The sequence below is a fragment of the Temnothorax longispinosus genome, chromosome 1 (genome assembly GCF_030848805.1).
Source record: "Temnothorax longispinosus isolate EJ_2023e chromosome 1, Tlon_JGU_v1, whole genome shotgun sequence".
Classification (NCBI taxonomy): Eukaryota; Metazoa; Arthropoda; class Insecta; order Hymenoptera; family Formicidae; genus Temnothorax; species Temnothorax longispinosus.
Genome location: NC_092358.1, coordinates 369,850 through 392,910, shown reverse-complemented (window position 1 = coordinate 392,910; position 23,061 = coordinate 369,850). Strand labels below are relative to the sequence as shown.

The 23,061-nt window shown below is 46.7% G+C and overlaps 5 protein-coding genes across 7 annotated transcripts; 1 reads left to right on the top strand and 4 right to left on the bottom strand.

The window, feature by feature from the left end:
• The first annotated feature begins 126 nt into the window (after positions 1–126).
• LOC139810180 (uncharacterized) lies at positions 127–22,586 on the top strand. Of its 2 annotated transcripts, none has more exons than XM_071773537.1 (9): positions 127–917; positions 1,174–1,536; positions 1,636–1,975; positions 2,068–2,192; positions 2,372–2,431; positions 12,852–13,057; positions 13,567–13,766; positions 21,311–21,546; positions 21,642–22,586. In XM_071773537.1, the coding sequence occupies exons 1-9, from the start codon at positions 660–662 to the stop codon at positions 21,933–21,935; spliced, it is 2,082 nt and encodes a 693-aa protein (XP_071629638.1). In that variant the 5' UTR covers positions 127–659; the 3' UTR covers positions 21,936–22,586. The 2 variants fall into 2 exon arrangements, with proteins under 2 accessions (XP_071629638.1, XP_071629647.1); XM_071773546.1 differs by having other exon boundaries at positions 786–913.
• On the bottom strand, positions 2,458–12,052 carry LOC139810259 (uncharacterized). 2 transcript variants are annotated; one of them, XM_071773677.1, is made up of 4 exons: positions 10,815–12,052; positions 7,887–8,945; positions 7,083–7,527; positions 2,458–6,743 (listed from the first exon to the last, which is right to left on the bottom strand). In XM_071773677.1, the coding sequence occupies exons 2-4, from the start codon at positions 8,604–8,606 to the stop codon at positions 6,439–6,441; spliced, it is 1,470 nt and encodes a 489-aa protein (XP_071629778.1). In that variant the 5' UTR covers positions 8,607–8,945; positions 10,815–12,052; the 3' UTR covers positions 2,458–6,438. The 2 variants fall into 2 exon arrangements, with proteins under 2 accessions (XP_071629778.1, XP_071629784.1); XM_071773683.1 differs by lacking the exon at positions 10,815–12,052 and adding an exon at positions 9,990–10,807.
• On the bottom strand, positions 13,830–15,628 carry Pck (Claudin superfamily protein pickel). Its single transcript, XM_071773761.1, has 4 exons — positions 15,423–15,628; positions 15,273–15,339; positions 14,831–15,168; positions 13,830–14,758 (listed from the first exon to the last, which is right to left on the bottom strand). The coding sequence occupies exons 1-4, from the start codon at positions 15,457–15,459 to the stop codon at positions 14,496–14,498; spliced, it is 705 nt and encodes a 234-aa protein (XP_071629862.1). The 5' UTR covers positions 15,460–15,628; the 3' UTR covers positions 13,830–14,495.
• Sinu (claudin family member sinuous) lies at positions 15,943–17,903 on the bottom strand. Its single transcript, XM_071773789.1, has 2 exons — positions 17,372–17,903; positions 15,943–17,144 (listed from the first exon to the last, which is right to left on the bottom strand). The coding sequence occupies exons 1-2, from the start codon at positions 17,646–17,648 to the stop codon at positions 16,756–16,758; spliced, it is 666 nt and encodes a 221-aa protein (XP_071629890.1). The 5' UTR covers positions 17,649–17,903; the 3' UTR covers positions 15,943–16,755.
• On the bottom strand, positions 19,290–21,151 carry Kune (claudin kune-kune). The gene is made up of 2 exons (XM_071773802.1): positions 20,685–21,151; positions 19,290–20,294 (listed from the first exon to the last, which is right to left on the bottom strand). The coding sequence occupies exons 1-2, from the start codon at positions 20,818–20,820 to the stop codon at positions 19,792–19,794; spliced, it is 639 nt and encodes a 212-aa protein (XP_071629903.1). The 5' UTR covers positions 20,821–21,151; the 3' UTR covers positions 19,290–19,791.
• Positions 22,587–23,061: the final 475 nt, after the last annotated feature.

Here is a 23,061-nt window from a genome sequence, read left to right as displayed (position 1 = left end):
CGATGTCTAGACGTGCGCGCACGCGCGCTCGACCCACGACCCCCTCAAACTTGAGCAACTTCACGCGATGTCACACGTGGTCACACGTGTCACACGTAGAACAACGTGACGTTTGCAGGAAGTTCGGTCTTTGAATCTTTCGTGCACTTTGGGTCGTATCCCGAACGCATTTTTATCGATAAATGCGCGCATTTATCGATAAAAGTGCGTTCGGAATACGGGGGCCTTTTACGTCTTCTCTCTTTTTCTCTCCAACGTCGTACCCCTACACCATTTCATTTTAAGCGCAGAAGGTATACCGCGGTGCAGCTGCAAGGAGCAGACCAGGCTATAGCTGTCAATAATGCGTGATGATGCTGGATGATGCGTCATGCGATCGAGAGCGAAGATCGACACCGACGAATTTTTATCGATCTCGTCGTATGGAAAATTCATACATCATAACGCGACGCCACTAATAAAAAACGATGAAACAAAATACTGTTCGCTCGCTACGCGTCGGCACTCGCGCTCGATCGATGCCGTTTATCTCAATTCGTTTCGGATTACATTTGGTTATCGCGATCACTTCCTCCGTCTTATCTGAAAGTTAAGAGACAAGTGGGAAGTATTCTGTATCATCCGTTCGTCCATTCTCGCGTTCTCTCGTCTCGCGGAACATGCACCGAGCCCGTTCGTGCGATCTCGCGGCAAAACTATGGAGGAGATCCAACGTCGTGCCGGCGATCCATCGGAGATCGATCGCCGGCGTCGGCCGGCACATGCTGCACGCGCTCGCCTACGGACCCGATGTCGCGGCCGCCCAGAAACACGGATTACCCATCGTGGCCCTGGAATCGACGATCATCACGCACGGCATGCCGTACCCCGATAACTTGAGCACCGCGCTGAAGGTCGAAGACGCGATCAGAAAGCAAGTTTGTATAGCACCCCCGATGACGTTCTTTCTCCCTTCTCTTCCTAGGCTCGAAAGTAATGTGCAAGAAATTTATACAAGCTCCTGTACAATCAAAAGGTTTTAATTGTTTATCGATAAAACGAATGTGCGTTGCTTGAATTATCGCCGGAGAATTTTACAAGTTGATATTACAAATGTAGCTTTGAAAATTAATCTGTCACTATTGGACGGATAGCGTTAACGCTAATCGACTTATTGTTTTGTTCAAATTTCAGGGTGTCGTACCTGCAACGGTAGGAATTATAGATGGCAAAATATACGTAGGCTTGAACAACGAGCAATTGGAGACCTTATCCAAAGCTGACTCTGCAAGGACTATGAAATGTTCGCGCAGGGATATTTCTTTCATTCTGTCGCACGGATTGAACGGTGGTACAACAGTCAGTGGGACGATGTTAATCGCACACGCAGCTGGTATTCCGATAATGGCAACAGGCGGCATCGGCGGTGTTCACAGGGGAGCTGAGCTGACTCTCGACATCAGCGCGGATCTGATCGAGCTTGGACGCACCCCGGTGGCAGTTGTCTGCTCCGGCGTCAAATCTATCCTGGATATTGGCAAGACCTTGGAGTACTTGGTAGGTGCATGAATATAAATTTGTGACTCATACAAAACTTATTAACGTCCGCTCTGTTTCCAGAAATTGACATGGAAATACTCGCTTTTATGCTCGCAGGAAACTCAGGGAGTGCCGGTCGTAAAAATAGGCGACACGCCAGAATTTCCAGCTTTCTACTGTTCCGAGACCTCGGATAAATTAAAAGCGCCGTGCAGAGTCTCCAACGCCAAGGAGGCAGCTGGTATTGTGGAGACGCAGGGAGTACTGGGCATCGGCACGGGGATATTATTTGCAGTCTCTATCCCGGAAAAGTATGCGTTGGAACCTGGCGTTGTGGATGCCGCTATATCTGAGGCTTTAACGAAAGCAAACGCTATGCGCGTAACGGGCAAGCAAGTTACGCCATTCCTTCTAAACGAACTCAACAAGATCACGCGTGGTCAATCTCTCGAAGCGAGTGAGTAAACAGAGACTGACGGAGTGCAACGTAAAATGCGGTACCTAAAATGTAATTGTTATGTTTAAGACGCCTTATCGATGATTTTGCAGATATAGCTCTAATAGAAAATAACGCCAAGGTTGCGGCCGAAATTGCCACGAATCTCTGCGAAAGATCTCAAACAGCCCGTGTAAGATCTGCTTCTGTGCGATCGATAATATCAAGGCAAAAACCGGTAAGCCTGAAAGCAACGTAAAAATTGTCCTTAAAAATAAACTCGAAACGCTTTAAAAGGCGACGTTGAGAAGTTACTTTATATCTAACAAGCCTTATCGTAACATTCAAGGCTAACAGTTAAATAAGTCATTCCGTTATCTCTACTTGAAGTATACTTATACCGATCGTCTTATGCAGATAGTGATTGGCGGGTCAGTCTTGGACACTGTACTGCAAGTGAAGGAGCCCGAAATAAACGTAAGTCAAAAATCTCACAATCAAAGTTATACTAAATAACCAATTTTTTCCTTATATATTCATATTACATAATATAGTTTGTAGAACAGTAACAGTATTTATATACAATTACCACCTTTTTTTTCTTTCTTATGTACATTTAATAATATCAAATAATGGGAAATTTCGCGTAGAATAGGGGAAGAGTATGGGTGTATGTTAACAAACGCTTTATAGAATAGCAAACCTATGAAGTACGGTCGTCGCAACCGGCGCCGTATCCCCGTAACGTAAATTAAATACAGACGCAAGCTTGTTGATACGATATTATGAAAGGTTCACCAACGTAAACGCGCTATTGAGCTCGATTGTAGCTTGTAACTACGTGTCAATTATCTCGCGTTCGCCCTTCTTTGCTAACAGTCTTCAGATACACTCGTTTTTTTTTCTTTTTATCACGTGTACGTCGTCTTTATACAATATTAAGGTATTCAAAGCTTTTTAAATGTGCATACTCTTCTTTCGGTATTCGCGCTACGATCACTCTATGAAACATCTCGTTTGCGACATCGCACACGTGGCGGAAGCGGATCGATTGGTCAAGGAGCGCGGTTAAGTGGGAAATCGATCTTTATGTCATTTGTACGGACGTATCTTTGATCGTCAGATATCTTCGTTAACATACGATAATATTTAGATAGATCTCCTATTTAAATAGTATTAACCGATAGAAAAGATGATGGGGGATGTGTAAACTCGTATCTACTTCTCTTTTGCCTCGGTCAAAGAAAGATCGCACTTTTGTGAGACTGCCATCTCCTGTTGACCGATCTGCCGGATTCGGATCCGCGCAATGTCGCAAACGGCTAATTGTTCGACCATACCTAGTTTAAGATATATAATAAATTGGGTTTTAAGCAGGCACTATTCAAAGCTCCCCGTCTTCCACTTTAGTTTGTATATTACATTTAGATACCGATCCGTTACAAATCGCTACGCTCGTTTGAACTTTGAAGTCTTTCTTGCAGTGTGGTTGTATATAACGTTAGGAAATATCGTCCGAATAAAATATAAACGCCTAAAATACTTCGCTCGTCTTTTCTTTCTAGTAGATGGTACATTAATACGACAACCGAAGCGAAATCAGATATCTCGTGTCTCCGGAGTGTGATATAGTTTCATAGTATGTCTTTTTTTTTCTTTCCGAACGTATTTTCTTTCCACTAATTAATTAAAAAACGGTTAGTCTCTCTCTATCTTCTGTATATAACATCTTTATATACATTTAGTGGCAGAGGCTGTGTGTCTGCGAGGTGTAAGCTTTCACATTATTATTACATTCAACAATAATTCGATGGTCTGATTAAGAAAGAATGATGGGACTTGCGCGTTGTCGGTAAAAGAAAATCTCTTTTTACTCTAGGGAGAATGAAAGGAGTCAATTATCTTGTTTGGCGACAACGCACAAATATTCTACTTCGCTAATAATGGCCCAAGGATGATCAGGCGCTGCTCGAGATTAATAATTACCCTGTTTTCCAGACTAGTGTAATTATACGTGAACATGTGAAACGCCAGATTTCGTAACACGTAAATTCAACTGCGACAGATAGGATCAACGTAAAAGCGTCCCATTTTGTAACATCGGCGGAGACGTGCGTTCGAACAATTAACAGATAATATCTCGGTTTCTCCTTAAGCAGACGATCGACACACTTATTATCTATCATATGCCGGTATATACAGCCTACTATGGTATTTGTATCCGTTTATCATTGCATCCCCATTAAATGTATAACCCTAAGATTCCTTTAATCCTAGCTAGGAAGCCAGTTATTTCGAGTGTTACGTTATGTCTTTGTCGCTCACATCACGGATCTCCATTATTGGGACACCGGAGAGGCGTATGAGGCGTGCGAAAAATTAAAAGAGAAAACAGGTTAAAGCACCGAATGAAATAACTCCGGTATGCGCTTATTTTAGTCCAACAGTGATGGTCCAGTTACAGGAAAGGTAACGGTACGAGAGCTACTTGCGTGACGCGTATATCTTTTAGATGTATACGTAAAAACGATTAGGAATCGTTTAATCGTCGCCTACATCGGAAATCTCTTTTTCCCTCTCATCCGCTTCTTTTGTTCTCTATTGTATTATTAGCGAGGGGACTAGGGGAACCCTCGTCGCTCAAGGGTGTCTAGACGCACATTCATTTTGTTGGAGAAGAGGAGGATCAATTTGGCAGTAGTATCTCACAATATTCTCCTGTAACTATCGTAATTATATCTAAAGGTCTAAGGATCGTTAGAGAACTTCATCAGTGTCGTGAAATTCGATGGTTGGTTAGACGGTAATGTTTCCGTGAAGCGTACACAGTTCGCTTGTCTGAACGGATACACAGGTTGTCTGCATTATTAAGAGAACCAAACACGTGAAGTCGCGCGTGAAGAAATATAGCCTCAAGTTTCCTCAAGTCAGACAGAAGTTTGTTAACAAGTCTTGAATCGTAACTGTTCTTCTGGTAGTTGCAAAAATGTCGATTAATACATCTAATAATATCCAAACGCACATAATGTGCGATTTTGAAAAATAAAAAGAATATATCTAAAAGATCTTTGAAAGAAAGAGAAAAATCTTTGCATTATTAAAACAGAAAGGAAAGAAAATAGATCTCTCTGTACCGTCAAGATAACGCTTCGCCAGGCAGAAACGCGATCCACGAAGTATATATCCGATTACTAGCTCGCGAGTCTTTAATTAACTCGACAGAGAATTGTCGGGTCCAGAGACAATCCAACGGGAACAAGAGCTTCGTGTGTCATTTATAGGCGACGATAGTTACCCTCGACTGTGACATACTACCGGGCGTTGAATTGAACGTTATCTTCGTTTAAGATATGAGAAACGGCACGACGATATCCCCGTAATACGCTGATGACACGATCGATGACGGCTTTATTTGGATGTGGGTAACGCAGGAAAGTTTCACAGTTAAAAATAAATCTGCAAAAGTAGTTATGCGATACACCGGCCGTGCGAGGACGGAAAAGGCATGTATGTTAAGGTGTACGCTTGCGAGGAGAGCCCGGGGCGGTTAATGAGCAACCCGCTAGGCATGCGCGCGCGCGCACAAACACAGCGAAAGCTCACGTGGAAAAGCGACGGATTAATTCTGTAAAAGTCAGGAGACTAAAGAAAGTGGTTTCTAACGGTCATTTAAAATTAGCGTGCACCTACCCTCTATAGGTTGACGTCGACGATGACGAAATTAGCACACGACCACGAGAGTACAGGCCGTAAATAGAATGGTTTCTTCGAACTGTCTTTCACGCGGGGTGTGAGTTGCTCGCCGCTCGTTTTAAGGAATCATAGGGCAACGACGTTCCAGCCTCGAATCGCGCTTTCTATCGTTTATTTTTTTTCATCCCCGGATCGCGCGAGATTTCGCTCTCGTGCCACGATCTGATGTGCAAACTTAAACGCCCCTTCGCAAGTTTCGTACAAAACGGAGCTCTTTTTGTTTCTCTTTCTCGCTTTAATTGTATATGTTTTGATTTGGTTCTTTCGTTAATAAATTGTACAGTCCCACCGTGTGATATCGATTCGTGAATGCTTGGTCTCTCGCGTGTCTCACCGTCTAACGCTGCCCGTCGTCGTGGTCTTTTCTCGATGTCAAGCGCGCACTATCGCGAATCGGCGGTAAGAGACCTCGGGGGGTGTGAGGTAGGGGTGAGCTATAGAAGACGAGCTGAACAGCGGTTGTCAACCCCCTTCACTTCCGCCGGTCTCGATGCGACGTCGACGACGACGATGACGACGGCAGCGTTTCCTCACGTATATCGCGCCCGTCTGTTGGACTAGCGCCTGCCAGTAGCTCGCCGGATGTGTGTATGCTACTCCTCTTAAAAACAGAAACTGAAACGTCTGGACAGAGGGTTGTCGTTCCTTTATTTGTATAGCGGTATGTCGGCGCGCCGGCGATTGCTCCTGTACAGGAAACGGTTCGAGGTGTTTCGCCACCATCTCCATAGTCAGGTGCGCCTGCTTTGACCGCCCGTTACGGTCACGCCCGCACCCGGGCTGGTGCCGTTCGACAGCAGCAGCCTACGGTTAAACTCACGCATCTCGTAGTTGTTGTTGCCGTTGCTCTTCTCACGGCCGCCGCCGGCCGCGCAGCTGTTGTGGTTGTTCATCGAGATGGGCGTCGTCTCCTCGAGGATCAGCGCGCAGTGACTGTTCGTGTCGCTGTCGGCACCGCCGTCCTGTAGATTGTTCGGCAACATCGGATACCGGCCGGTATTGCACTCGTCCAATTGCGGCAACAGCGACGCGTTGCCTGAAAATGAGGATGATAGATAAGTGTCCTTGCCTCTCTTCCTCTAAAAAGATATCGAATCCTATCTGCTAGGTATCTCGATTGAGATTGTCATTAATCTTCCACCTTTGGCCTATCGATACGATACTCGAATACACAAGTAAAAAAAGTGACAATTAATATACGTATATTCAAGTAGTTAATCATTACTTAAAATCACTGCTATATGATAGAAACTTCATTCTACAACGCCAATGACGCTAATGAATTAGAATCTGGATTCCGACGTTAACTAGTTTGGACTGATCGACGATATTGGATTCTTAGGTATTTTCATAAGCGGGGGTTACTGGAACGTACCGGAAACCGTAACCGTGTTGGGCAACGTTGTGCGTCTCGTGATGCTGCCGTTGTTGTTGGTCATTTCCGGCATCACCTGGGAAAAGGGCGGTTGCGCGAATTGCGTGGGCGGCGGCGGCGGTTCTCTCAGCAATCGTATCTTCTGTATCATCTCCCGTATCTCGTAGCGCAGGATACCGAGGAAGCAGAGCTTGGCGAAGGCGATCACGCAGAAGCCCAGGACGAACAGCAGATCCGCCGTTTTCCTAAGCCAACGTACGAGCGTCTCTTCGCAACCGCGCGTGTACGGATGCTGACAGGGCTCGGTTGCGTTTATGCTGGCTCCGCAGCAGGTCGACGAAAAGTTGGGTCCAAAATCCTTAGGCCCGGTCACCGCGCAGCACATGAACTCCCGCTGAAGTCGATCCCACTGTTCGGTGAATCGCGGCTCTTTATTGTAGTCCATCTGTGAGCGAGAGATCGTCACTTAGAGGCACAGTACAGTGTGCGTTAAATCTATTGGAGGCGGAAAGTGGCTCTTTGTCTTTTGGTCGAAGAAGTAAAAAGTCATATGAATTCTTCTGTTGCGCTATACAATTTACAGATATATGTTTACAGATATATAGTCCACGAACCGAAAAGAGTTTTCAACATCTCATAAACCTATCCTATCGAATACGATTACTTCAACACGCGAGGAACTAAGTTTATTTCGATACGCAGGACGAGAGAAAAAGCTCATTGGTTTTTCTGACGTAATGCAATACGCCTCTAAACGGACCAGAAGCTCTATTGAACTAATTGGGAAGGCTACCGATAGCGCACCTGCAAACGTAGCTTGAGCGTGGGCCTGAGGTCGGCGCGCATTTTCTCGAAGCGGAAGATCCAGGCGACTCCGACCACGGCGTCGCCGAACAGCAGTATCAGCAATAATATCCAGTAGATGTGGAGCAGCCGGGCGCTGAGCCGCCTGGCAGCGATGCAACCGAGCAGCTGCACCAGGCCTAACTGTGCCGTCAATGCCAGATAGCCGTAGAGCGCGGTGGGGTCGTAGACGCGGGGTACACCCGGCACCACGTGCCGACGTGGATCACCGGTGAACAGGAGGGTCTGCGACACCGCGGCGACGAAACCGATCGCGCTACCGAACAGCACCAAGTTACAGGCGTAGATCCAGAGGCGGTAATATCGCATCGCGATGTCCCGACCACCGCCGGTGAGTCGTTGGGACGTCACCGACGACGGCGCCTCGTCGGCGACGTGATCGCGGCTGTCGCTCCTCCGGGCGTCTCTCTTGAAGACGTTGTTATTGTTGACGTTATTGTTGTTATTGTTATTATTAATGTTATTATTGTTGTTAATGTTGTTATTGTTATTGTTGTTGTTTGTAGTGGTCGTGGTGTTGGTATCGGTCGAGTTCCGATGCTCCTCACGGTCGTCCAGCAGAAAGAGAAAGGGCGGCTTCGCGCTGCAGTCCTTCGTCGCTGTCTTTTGGCTGTGCGTCGACTGCGGGGTGACTGAACGTTGCAGCAGCATCACCGTCATACTATCGTGCCACCCTGGTGTGCGTGTCCTCGTCGTAAGGATTGTGCCCCGCGGACGCGGAGGGCTGAATAGGAGAGACGGGCCAGCGCGTTGCACCGTTAGTGGTGGCCACCGCCGCGGTACTCACGCGAGAGAGGTGGTGGCGAGGGAGGATTCTCTTTACTCGTGACCGGCGCGAGTCACGCGAGGCACATCGTGCTGCATCGCCGGACCGGAAGGTCGTTCGTGGTAACGTTCATGGTTGTTCCCCTCGTGTCACGCACACCTGTCGTCGTGCACCGTTGAGCACCGCGATGGCGGTCTTCGGTTTTCCGGCAGCCGGAACGATAAATGATCCTCCTAAAAAGAGAGATATATGAGATATATGAAAAAGGTGTGAGAGACATATTTTTAACAGACACACATCCTCGAATCTGTCTACCCGATCTTTTGACAATTTTTTAGGATCCAGAAATTCGATTTGACCTTCGATCTCGGATCATCCGCTTCTTCACCGGATGCCGCACAATTCAATGTTCTCCTTTCTTGCCCGTTCTGCCTCGATCTAACAGGGACACGCGGGGGAGACGCGAGAATTAAACGGAAATCAACGTGCGTGCGTTTCCAAGTCGAAGCCAACAGCGGGAGGAGGCATAGCGTGCGCCTCGGCGGATTGTATTTCTTTCTGACAGTTGTAGCGTGCGATAGGCGATTCTATTTATCGATCCTCCGCCGCTTAGCTCTATGTAGCTTTTCCGAGGAGGGACAGAGATAAATCGTGCGAGATAGAGGGAGGATATGCGCCTGAGTGAGTGTATCGGCACGAAGCGTCGCCGGCTCGGCGAATCATTGTGGAAGAACTGCAGAGACAACCTATCTGACGAAAAGGCATATATATACAATTTATGAAAAAGCAGGACTGAACAAACGGGTGAAATGCCGGAGAAACAGTTTACGGAATAGGAAGCAAAGTACAAAGGGGAGGAAGCGGAAAATCGCTTCGTATTATGTCCAAAATTATCTACGAGTACACACGGATCATCCCGAGATTATCTTCAGGGTCGCGAACACGGACATGCATCGCCGCGACATCGGTTCGGTCAGGGCGATGCGCCAAAGCGTGCTCCCGTTTCCGTGCATCGGCATTCGCTTTGCATGCAAGCATGCATGCATGCGGACAAGCAGAGGCAGGCAGCAAACCGCTGCCACGAGTATATGCGAGTGGCGCATTGTAATGAAAATACGGAAGAGAGTGAGAGAGCGGTAAGGGCCCATCGATCGTTTAAACCCTGCGCGTTAACGCGCGCTCTACACCGACACACGACACAAGCGAGGGACGTGTATGGGAGAAGATAAGGGAAGAAGAGAGAAAGAGAGAGAGAGACATTGACAGAGCGCGGTTACCTCTTTTCGTCCTAACGGAGAAACAATTTCCAGCGTCACGAAGACGAACAGTCAATGTCCTGGCCGGCGTCCAGTACTGCCTGCTTTACATAATCCCGCGGAGGGAAAAAAAGGAGAGAGAAACAGAGAGAGAGTGAGAGAGAAGAGGCGCGGATCGATGTCGCGCGACGATGCACCGCGTGCGATCCTTTCCCGACGCCGGATGCCGGAACGAGGAACGAGGAGAGACGAAGCAACCCATACGCCTTACTCAGCAGGATGGAGGCGCGATAAAAAAAATTGATGTCTTTAATTAGATATCGATACGAGGTGACATATCCCCCCGAAGAAGAGGCGCGAAAAGCTAGAGGGAGAAAAAGGACGACGAGGAGACGACGAGCGGGCGTGCGCGCTCGCGCGTGCAAGAGAAGGGGAAAGGAGGGCTGAAAGGTGGCAATGGATGGCAGGGGAGGGAACGTCGCGTTATGCAATCTTCCTCCCGACCTTCCCGAAGGAATTTATCGTCACTCGTTACGCTTCGTCCTATTTTCGCCGCATGCAACGCGCGGAGGGGGAGGAATGCCGCACGCCGTTACGCGTCACGCGAACTCGGTTTCACGGGCTCCGCCGACCGCACGATCGGGCCGATCGGGACGTCGGCGTGGACGCGACGCGTGACACCCTCAGAATGCTTGGACACGCTTCCGATGCCACCAGATTTCTTTTGATGCAATAGCGAACGATCTCTTCGACGAGGAAGGAGAAGAAGGAGGAGGAACACGATTGCCGTTTCGCGAAAGGACGACACCGTTCGCGCTGACCCGGCTTATTCGATCCATTAGATACCTCTGCGTAAGACGTCCTCCGGACGAAAGGCACACACGATGTCAAGGAGCGTTCTTTATCTTGCGAAGCAAGATCTCGGTCCTCGTAATCTCGTCCTTGAGGAAGAATCCTTTTCTTCAGGGAAGATCCTCGGGAAGAAAAAAAAAGAGAGTCCTTTCTTTCGAGGAGAGCAATCCCGTTCAACAGAGAGATCCGACTTCTCTTCGTTCCCGACTACTTTCGCACAGACAGCGAAACGCTCGAAAGATCTTCCTCGGTGGATCGCCTCGGTAATCGCGCGTTCTTCTACGACGCAAATCTCGCGACGCCGATCGGCAGAGTCTACGTGCACGCGGATTGCGGAGGCGCGATCTCGCTCGCCGGGACCGCTGCGGAATCGCTGCAGCCGGGTGTCGTCAGTCGGGCCGACCGTAGGACGGTCGGGGGGTGCACGAGGAACGCGATCGTCGTCGTCGTCTTCGTCGTCGTCGTGGTGCTTCCTTCACGGGCATCGCCGCGAGAGTCCTCCTCGGCAACGTCGTCCACGTCGTCGTCGTTCATGCCAGTCGCCCGCGTTTCCTCGTCATGCGTCTCTCTCGTGCTCTTGTGGATATCTCTTCACCAGCACTTCGTCCTCGGCTTTCTCGTCACCGGCGTTCCCGTGGTCCTGGCTCTCGACGCCGTCGACGTCCTCGCTCTCGTCCTCGGCCTCGGCCTCAGCCTCGTCCCCGTCCTCCTGGTCACAGTCGACACTTGACAAGGCCGTCGCCAGCCGTAGCGCATGTCGTTCGTACAACGCTTTGTGGAGCGGCGCGACGCGACGCGACGCGCTGCCTCTCACTGCCACGGATCACGCAGAGTCGAGAGCTCGTGCGCGCGACCGAGCGTCGTCGTCGTCGTCGTCGTCGTCGTCGTCGCGACGCCGCGGCCACAACGCCCGACGCTTCTCGCCCCGCGCGTCCGACGCATGGGATGACGTTCCAGGCGGACACGCGCGGCTTGCTTTACCTATCTATCTTGTCTATCTCTTGCGGTCTCTCCTTCTCGTCTCTCCCTCTTTCTCTCTGTCTAGCCTGTCGGTGACGGAGAACACGCGGCACCTGGGGGTACGTGGATGGCGGGGGTGGTCACCGTGAACAGCGCCCGAGAATAGGCAACCGGACTGGCTCGAGGATCGAGGAGGCTCTGCCACCGTCGTCGTCGCCGCCGCTCGCAAGACAGACTGATAGATAGAGGGAAGACACGCGAAGGGAGTAAAGGCAAGGGCGGACTATTGGAAGTGGGCGAAGTGGGCTCCGCTTCGATCCACCAGCGACCGCCGGTCAAGCGTCGTCACCAGGGGGATAAACTCGTATTCCAATATCACTATTTCATGTCACAGAAGGGTAGATAGGATTGGTCTTATTTGTGAAATCGAAATGGAGTACCGTGTCGTCGCGATAAATAGGTCTGACCGATAAGATCTCGTTCGTGAGAGGGTGCGCGCAGCCCCAAGCACAGCGCTGAACACGTAGAAATAGAGCTGAGGTGGAAGGAAAGAGGTGGAGAGATAAAAATGTCCAGCCGTATGTTACCACCGGATGTGGTACAAGTGCGAAAGACGGAGAGAGGGAAAGAGAGAGAGTATAGAATGGAGATACGTAGGCACCGGCTATACCGTGTATCAAAGATATAGGGATGGGGTGAGGAGGACGGAAGAGGTAAACGCTATATACCGACTTGAATATCACGGGGGGGTGGGTCTTGACGTGTTTCTCTTAAGTATCCGCTCTCGGCTGTACCCTGGAGCGAACGCCGACGTGTTATTGAATCTACAAATGGGAAAAGCGGGTGCGGAAAGTAAGCACCCCTTAGGGTATAGCTGAGGGCTAGGCTTTTTGCTAGATTCGCTCTTTCTACAATGCGTCCTCTTCAAGAGGACTTTTATGGTTCTAATTTATGTATCGCTTTTATTTTTGTCCCTCTTCTTCTTCGCCGCGTGAAAAAATCGTTTAATCGCGACCAGCGGATTTCGAATGTAAATTCCAAATGATCCTGAAGGGAATGATTCATTTCCAGAATGACGGTAGAACGCACACCGGGCGAAGCAGACGCAGCTGCGGCGGGGTTGGTCGGAACGTCGCCGACGCGTTGCTCAAGCTCGGCTTGAAGAACACGCGTCTGATATCCGTCGTCGGCGACGACGAGGATGGAAAGATCATTCTCGAGAGCCTAGGAGCCGGAAGCGAGACGGTGAAACGCATGTCGGACGTGAACACCGCGAGGTACGAGTCGCGAAACTTGCCGCTTCGTTGACGAATATTCCAAGAAACTTGCCCAATAGTCCCGACGAAAAATATCTAACAAGGCTACAAATATTCGGACAGTGTAATATTCAAATTATCTCAAATTATCATCTAATTACCCGAATCTATGAACATATAAATAATGATATGCTTAAATAATAGACAGCTTCTTATGGATAATGATAACGATATTTTTGGCTGTGTGGAACGCTTTCAGTTAAGGGAACCTGGGAATAAACAGAAATAGCTAAACACGGTCTAATTATCTAATTAGCAATTAGTTTGCTGTTTTATTCTCTATAGTGGAAAGGATAATTCGAATTCCAATATATTGTTTTTCTGTCTCTTCAGATACTAACAATAAGATTTGAATTGTCCGAATAATTCGAATATTCGAATTTGAGTAACTTGACGAATTGATTGTCCGGATATCCGAATATTAGCAAATCCGTTCGTATTGAACTGATTATATACTGTTAATATTACAGGGTGACCGTGGTATTGGACGTTAACGGCGAATGCCACTTCTGCATCAGCGAAATAGAATCCCTCACCGCGATCGCTCCGAAGTTGATAAAGGAATATCAATCGTATCTCGAAGAAGCAAGTCTCATCGTTCTCGACGCAGATCTCGAGTTGGACACCATGCGCTGCGTGCTCGACGTTGCGTCGCAAGCGAACGTTCCGGGTAAGTAAACATTTCTGCAGTAATTGTCTTTTTTGTTCACGAAAATGAATATTTCTTCGTTCATTAATTTCCTATATGTATATTTGTAAGTCAAATGATGTAATCCTATTATACACATTATATAATATTTATAAAATATATATATAAAAATCGTGATATAAAAAAAATCATGTGCATGCGTGAGTAAAACAATGGACGGAGATTATTCACGCATAAGCAAAATTAGCTTCGAGAAAATCGAATGTAAGTAATCGTTGTAATTAGAGAGAGGGCGACAATCTTAAACACACGTTTAACCTTCTTAAATGATTAAATTAAATAATATAAATGTTAATGGATTTCCATTTCAAACGAGTTATTATTCTTGTGTCATACTCTTTCACACTTGTAACCTTCAACTCTCTAATCAAACTCTCTTAATGTATGCTTCTTAAAACTGAGGCATATATGGAATGAGGGTCGGGGTTGAATCCGGAACCTGCCGACTACGGTCGACCGCTCTCACACGGAGCTATTCATTAAAAATAACGGTAAGAGCATATATATATATATATAAAGTTCTTACTACTATTTTTAATGAACAAATATAAATGGACGGATTAAAATCGTACACAGGCAGTGTACAGACTCTTAAGAGACAGATCTATCTTTCGTTCATTAAAAATAACGATGAGAGCTTTGCGCTGAGATTAAATTTTTCATCAAAAGCACCCGAGATTTGATATTACATTATACGTATCCGCTTCGCGGCGGCCCGTGATGAGACTGTGGATTCGGTTGCATTTGCATCACCAAGTTGCGAGATTCTTTGCGCAATCTGTAACCAGTCCGTGCGTCCAGATAAAGAAAGAACGCGGCGAACGTGTGGATCATGAACGATATGACCGCGAGAGCGTACGACCACGACAAATGATTGAAATTCGGATACATTAACCAGTCCCGGCGCCAACACTGTCCGCCGAATATGGAGACTGCCAGGAAGAGAAGCGCGCCTGAAATCAAAGAGCATCCGGGTTAAAGACCATTTGGCATCGTCCGCTTTAAACTTTAATTCTTACACTTACCGGCTACTGCGTCGCATACGAATGCGACGGACGACAGGATCCACTCGTAATGCAGGACGAATCTCAATGGCCAACGTATCCAGATCAAGGAGATGACGCCAAATGCAAAGACGGAGAGCAACATGGCCAGCGTGACGAATGCCTGTACTACCATGAGCCACACCGGCAGCAGCCACTCTCTTATGACATAATATTCTTGCGAAAATATATGATGGCAGCCGTCGAACTGCTTGTCAAACTGATAGTAGGGATAGCGGAACTGCTCGAAGCAATATTCCCAGAGTCCCATGTGCTTGAAGTTGCTGAACGTTTCCTGATACGATTCTATCCAATACGGACTGGAAATTATTACGGAGGATCAGTAACATTACTTTCACACGCTCCAAATTTAATGTTGAGGTCGTTGCTCGTAGCAGTGTTGCACGGAAATAAATTCGTTTACCTTATGAATGCCATCATTAGGAGAAAAAGCGCCGCGAACGTGAGCCCTCCGCCGAAAACGACCGCGTCTGTATCAATAAAAAATGAAGAACGCGTTAGTACAGGTTACTCCGGGTAAACTCTTAGCTGATCGACCTAATCAGTTACTCACTGGACGCCCTGTGATAATCTTGCTTGTCCACCGTCATGATGACCTTTTGAAAAGGCCAAACACGAAACCGACCGACTTGTTTAATTCGTTCGTTTACGATTTAATGTTTTCGTTCGTCACCCAAGCTCTCTGTCGAGACCTTTCGCCACACCCAACACACCCAATGGTCCCCGTCCCACACCGCATCGCTATCAATTCTACCAACGGAAAGACGTACTTTATCAACAGACGGAGCTTTGCCGTCTATTGATAATGTAGACCATCCTCCATGTGTGCATTCTTACGTATTTCTTTTATTTGTAGATGCGTAGATCATGAATATACAAAGAACACTGATTGGGGGGGACTTAATTAATAATACCTCCTTCGTTAAGAATCCAAGAAAAATGATTCAGGACTTTTCAGCCTGTCTTCTATTAGTGGGCGCACATTATGGTTTAAATTTACAATTTTATCTGTCGAGAGATGCAATTTATTTGAATTCTAAACTTAAGTGAGATTGAGGATGTAGAAAACACAGTTTCTCGTATTAGAAGTTTATTTGGTAACGGACAGAGTTAGAAAATTTTTTCCTAATGTCCGATTAATCTCTTGTTCGGATTTCCTCAGACATGTCGTTGGAAAATTCGTAGCTGCGTTGTGCGATTATCGTAAATCTCGTGCGTAAAACTTAATAATATAATATATATATGTAGATATATAGATACAATATACAAGATGTTTCAATAACTCGCGTCTCAAAACACTTAAAAAAATTCATGAAAAAGCCACGTAAATCATAAAGATGACCACTACGTCTCTACTACAAAGTCCAACAAGTCAAAGCTGTAAATTATAATAAAATATTTGTTGAAAGAGTATAGGATAAGATTCAACAAACGGCGTCGCATCCGAGCGCAATTAAAGTGCCTGCGCAATTATTCACGTAACTATAATAGACGACTCTCCTCATCGCGGTCCACGATTGGTCGAGAAAAGAATCGTGTGTCTTTTTCATATTATCTAATTTGCGAATTTTTCCACAAGTGTTTTAAGACGCGTATATGTCGTCGCATACATATATATCGTTAACAATAATATTATCGTACAATACTACGATCCCATATACGTAATGTTATATAAAGAGAGATATAAAATATCGTACAAAAATATTAAACTTACGTATTTTCTAAACTTAAATTATTGCAGATCTGTTTGTTTGTTTTTTCTTTTGTACATTCTACAGAAAGAGAAAAATTCTACGATAAGACGTGTTGCACCTCATGGACGGAATGATACTACAGACTTTTGAGTATAGACGCTTGTGCGCAATTCCTGTGAAGGGTTCTCGGTTCTAAGCACGAGATTCGAGTTGAAAGCGCGTTTGAGATTCTTTCAAGTAGTCCCGTTTCTTTCGTTGCACGGTTGCCTCCACCAGCAGTAAGCCGCTCGCGATCAGTGTCAATACGCTGCCTATGACACCTAGGGCGAAGGACCATCCTAGATAATTATTCGCGTGTCCAGGCATCCAACCGTCCGCGTTACCAAGGCAGGCGAATATGATGACCGCCAGACCACCGCTGAGACCGCTGGCCAGCAGCAAGTAACCGATGGCAGTTATCAGCTCGATATATCTCTTGCGCTCTGGGTCCCAGCACAGAGTGAAGAGCAGTATCAGAAAGAACGATATCAAACCCAGCAGGAAGCATAGCGTGAAGAACACTTGCGTGGCTATCATAAATGCTGCAACAAGAGACATCATGTTAAACGCACGTTGAAGGTTCTTGTTAGAGTTTATTATCATCACGCTGCCAACGGGTTTCAATTCAACGACAGTCCAAGGCACTTTATTATTTCCTCATAGTAGCAAATCTCTCTTTTTAAACATCCGGAGGAAAAATTACAGATTTGCAGCTTTACGTTAAGGACATATAGTTTTCCTCGTCTCGTTGTTACGTGGCCACACTTACGGGGCAAGAGGAAGCCACGGATCTCGGAGTAGCCCGCGGTGAACGGGTCGTAGACCCATCTGCAGCCGACGAAGAATCGCCTGGGCGCGTCGGACTCCTGGGGATTGGGCAGCGACCTGAAGCAGTGCCGCCACAGGCCGAGACGGTCGAGCTGCGCCCCGACGATCCGCGGGTCGCTGACCAACCAGGAGGGCGTGCCGAACGCGACGCACACGCAGACGAATCCCACCAGGAACACGCCGACGCCGACGTTGCCGGACAGGCTCCTCTTCTTCATGTCGCCGCTCCGCGTGGCTCCCGTGACGTTTAACGCGAAAGTCAGACGAGACACCAGTCGTCCGGCCGCCTGGGTGCGCAACGTAAACTACAATATCTCATGAAACACAATCACTACCTGGACGGTGACGGTCCCACGGCACTAATAACCACACCCAAGCTACCCGCGTTATTGGCGGAGCGAACGGCCGAGTTCTAACTTAACCTAACCTGACCCGCGTCTCACCTCGAGCCACGCGCGAGTATCCCACGATGTCCCACCACTTCCACCACCAGCACCACGAGCGGGGCGTTAAACGTAACGAATCTACGCAGGATCGTCCGTAGGAAGAGCTTAGATTTTAATGGGAAAGAGAAAAAAGTACGCCTATTTTTAATAAATGTTACGATATAAAGTAAGCCAATAAGGAGATCGATCAATAAATCGACATTTAATACTTGTCCGACGCACGTGGCAAAAGGAAACGATCATTTCTCTGAGGAAACAAATTTTTCGAGACTCTGGAATCGCGATAACCCCGCTGCCTCTCTCGTCGCCCCTGCAACCGTCAAGGTGCATGTGTCATAGCGCATTACATCTTATTTATGCGTATCGTTTCTCTCCTTACGATCGCATTCCGACCTTGCGATCCTGTAGGACGTAAGCGAACCGCGGAAAAATGCGTTTTTCTTTTTAACAATATAAGCTCGCCTCAGCCGATCCATAAATTGCATCGCGGAGAATTCAGAGCAATATTCAATTTATAAATTACGAAAAATCGAAAAAGAATCAGGCTCGTGTGTCTCGAAATAATGTAGCAAGTTCAATTTATAATTTTACATTAATGTAACAACGAGAAGCGATTGAAGAATCAGAAAGACACACGCGTACAAATTTTTAAACGCGATAGTCTTCATTCCGAAATATCCAACGAGAGTTACAGAAAAATGGTTTAAAACGCTTTCTTTTCCTTCGATACGTGACTTCCGCTCCCCTTTACGAAACTTATTTACCATTTTCATTTATATTCTCTTTTCTCTTATAAAAAAAAAAAAAAAAAAAAAAAAACTAGTTACAGAAAAATGGTCTAAAACGGTCTAAATCATTCCTCGATGAAGAGAAACGCTTTCTTTTCCTTCGATACGTGACTTCCGCTCCCCTTACGAAACTTATTTACCATTTTCATTTATATTCTCTTTTCTTTAAAAAAAAAAAAAAAATGTAAACGGTATTCGTAGAAATGTAAGATGTACATCCTGTGACTGAATCACGAAAATGATGCCGTTGCGCGACTCGACACGAGTCATCGCTGAATGGGGTCCCGTAAGACGCGGACGCGTCACCTCGAAGAGATCTGAAGATCTCGACGCGCGATGACGCATTCGCGGTTCACCGGATGACATAACTGCGGAGGATTCTTTCAGCGCGCGGTCGATTAGAATAGAATCTAAATTAGGTCAAACGTACGACGGACACTTTCCTTCGCGGTATCGCGTGCACGCTAAAGAGACCCAGAGACCCGCCGCCGTCTCGTAATTTACGATGGATTTGCGAGAACAAAGTGGGTCACCGCGCGCACGGAGGTATACGCTTAATTGATTTAATTCACGTCCGACGATCGCTACGTGCAATCTGCATATCCGCGAGTGACGACACGTCGGCTATTAGGAAAAATTATTTTATTATATCGTCCGTATATGCGGTATACAAGTAGGAGATTCATTTCTCGCGCAACATTGACATATATCTATATAGAACTTATGTACATACATAAAATTAGTCCCTACGAACGCTTTCAAAAACAATACAGATAAATGGACGGATTGTTTCTCAGATATGTGCGCCACGTAGACACATTTAATAGACACTTACGACGTATAAAATCTAGTCGTGCGTTTCTTTTCAAAGTAGATATTTTGTATAAACTTTTGTCAACGTAAGAATAATCGTAGAATGGCTCCATGCATAGTCTATTGAAAATATTCATATGTCTTAGATAATTATCGACAGATCCTATGTAATAATGTTACGATGAGTAGATGTGTAACAATATAAAATTATTAGTCTTCAAAGATTCGTCCGCGACACGCGTTTCAATGAATAAAATTTGCGCTTTCGCGAGCATTCGATTGTCCGCGCGTTGGAATTACGATGTAAAAATGTGCTAAATGGTCGTATGCGTTTTCTGTTCCTCGTTCAATATTCGTTCCTGCTTCTTCCTGTGCCTGCGCCCTTCGATCAGGAACAGGATACCGGCGGCTATCAGGGTAACGCTGCCCACGACGGCCAAGGCGAAGGACCAGCTGATATCGTTGTGCTCCCAATTCGGCATCCAATCCCGTCCGTCGCCCCTGGCGCCGAATATAATCACCGATATAACGCCGCACACTCCTCCCAAAGTCAAATTGCCGCCGGTCACCCACAGGAGCAGCTGATACTTGTCGTGATGACGCGAGCAACAGGTGTACAGAATGGTCAGGAAGGTGCCTATCAGCAACAGGGTCAGGCACAGCGTGAAGAAGAACTGCGTGGCGACGAAGAACTCGGGCAGTAGTATGTCGTGTATGATGTAATACTCCTCCTCGAACACCCACCAACAGCCGTAGAATCTGGTGTCGTAGAGATGACGCGGATCCTGGAACCCTTGGAAACACACCTGCCAGAGACCTGCAAAGATACAACGTCGTTTGTCAATCGCTCTGTCGCTGCCAGCCAGATGTCTCGTGCTTCTAATATCGCATTGTCAGAAGAGGATCAATTATTAATCGGACATGATGGAAAGGAGCAGTTTCGAGAGAAACGTAGCTCTTCCGATACAATCACCATTCCACAAGAACACCTTAGAAAACAAATTCTGCGATAAGAAAAGGACCAGATAAAATAATTTCCTGGAGATCAAGCCTATTATGCGTAACGCATACATATTCTATGAACGTCTTATGATAGAGAAAATTGACAATTCTCTTGTATCTGCGTCAAATATCTAAATATCTTTTTATGTAGATTATTTATAAAGACAGGTCGACGTGCGGCGCGTCCAGTCGCGTACAATCTTACCGATCTTGACGAATTGCGGATTATCCAGTTTCCCGTCGGTCTCCAGCCAGTTGGGTGTGGTGAACGCGATCACCACCAGAACGAACGCTACCGCCGTGCACGCGACGGCGGCCTTGCCCGTCCTCGTCTTCCCCATCACTCTCGCGATCGTCACGCGGACGTAACGAAGGACAGCAGGGAGAGAAGCGTAACTCCTCGCGATCGCCGAACGCGACGTGTATATCGCCGTGCGAATCGCCTGGGACGCAAAAGTATGCGATGCGACTTCCTCTCGAAGGAACCCTAGCTCGGCGCGCGAGCGCTAGAGCGCGTTGCGCGTCCCGGGTAATATCCCCTCCCCCGTGGAATTTCAATGACCTTCTCCTCCCCCCCGGAGCCTTCCTGACCGAACTTTTTTGTGCCCGGCGAGAAAATTAACGCAAGAAAGATAGAATCTTTTATCCTTTCCAATTTTCTTTCTCGTCTCCCTCTCTTCCTCTCTTTCTGTGTTTTCTTTTTTGTCGCGGAATCAGCACGCGCAATTCAAAATTCAACTCTTTGAGAGTTTACCAACAAAAAGTAAATTAAGAATAATTTCAATAAATGCGTGGGACGAGTAACGATATTTCAGTAATTCTTCTCGGTAGTCTGGTACGAGCCCACGGATGTTCAAAAGGCAGCGAGGATATTCGAGGTCGGGCCACATTGGAAAAATGTGTTGCACTTCGTCTCGCCCAACCGGAACGAGCTGAGAGTCATAGGCGAGCGCCTCAACATCCCCGTCGCCGAGAGGATGGACCTGGAGGCGGTGAGGAGCGTAGCCGAACAATTAATCGAGCACATTCCGGTTGTCGTAACCACCTTGGGCGCGCAGGGAGTGCTGGTTCGTATTCCGCGTGCGTTAAAAGTCGTTGCCGAAATCAACGACCAGGTTTCGACACACACAGCACACAGCTCGTCAACTTTCTATCCTCGCAGGTGACCCGACGAGCTTCGCCAAACGAGCCCTTCTACGACGAGCGCGGCGAGCTGATCGCCGATTCCCCGGCGATCGCGTCTCGATTGTATCCCGCCGTCGACGGCGCGGAAAGTACGGGCGAGATCGTCAGCGTGAGCGGATGCGGTGATTGCTTCACGGCCGGGATGATCTACGGGATTCACAAGAATCTGGACGAGATCGGTTGCGTCTCCGTCGCTCTGAAAGCCGCCGCGCTTTCGCTGAGGTCCTTCGACGCGGTGCCGTGGACGCTTCGGGACGCTCTCCAGCGATAAATCTTTTTTTTTTTTATTATTAAATTTTAATACATATTTTTATTGTAATTAACTTTTTCACCAGTTGACTAAGAATAGCGTTTAGAGTTCTAATTGTATTTTTACGTAGTATAAATAACGTGCTTTTTACTACTGTCCCAAGTAGAAGAATCTTTTTTTTTTATTAAATTTCAATACATATTTTTATTATAATTAACTTTTTGACCAGTTGACTAAGAATAGCGTTTAGAGTTCTAATTGTATTTTTACGTAGTCTAAATAACGTGCTTTTTATTACTGTCCCAAGTAGAAGAATCTTTTCTTTTTATTAAATTTTAATACATATTTTTATTGTAATTAACTTTTTGATTAGTTGACTAAGAATAGCGTTTAGAGCTCTAATTGTATTTTTACAAATAACGTGCTTTTTACTACTGTCCCAAGTAGAACAAAGAAGTCGCGATGTGACGCTCTCCAGTGATGAATCTTTTATTAAACTTCAATACATATTTTTATTGTAATTAAGACTTTTTGATCAGTTGACTAAGAATAGCGTTTAGAGCTCTAATTGTATTTTTTTTTATTTATATTAATGAGCTTTTTACTGCTATCCCAAAGAGATCGTGTGACGTTGAAGTGACTTTTGAGTGATGAATAAACGTCATAACATCACTTGGAGTTTTTATGTTCCTCCTGGGATCACGCAGAGCAACTATTGTTGCTGCTGCTACTACTATCAAACCGCTGTTTTACATTGATTAGACGCGCGATGGATTTGTGCAACGCGTTTGTAAAATCAATATGGGATGTTTTTCCACCTACGCAGCGTCGTCCCGATATGTTTATATCGGTGGTCGCCGGTAGGTCGGAGTAATCGAGACGACTCGGACGAACGGACGGTCCCCCCGTCCGGCGTTAGTTTCCTGAAATCGTTCGATCGTCCTTTCGGTATCGTTTCCAAGGAAAGCGTCGCAAGAGCCGTCGCGCGTAGAACGGACGACGACGACGACGTATTCCCCAAAGCGCTACAAAGCGTACATACGCTACACGGTGATGCGACAAGTCGATCGGAAAAAAAAAACGAGAAGTAGGTCTCCCTCGTGCACCTCTCGCACTCGGAACGGCCGACGGCGACGCGTGACGCGTG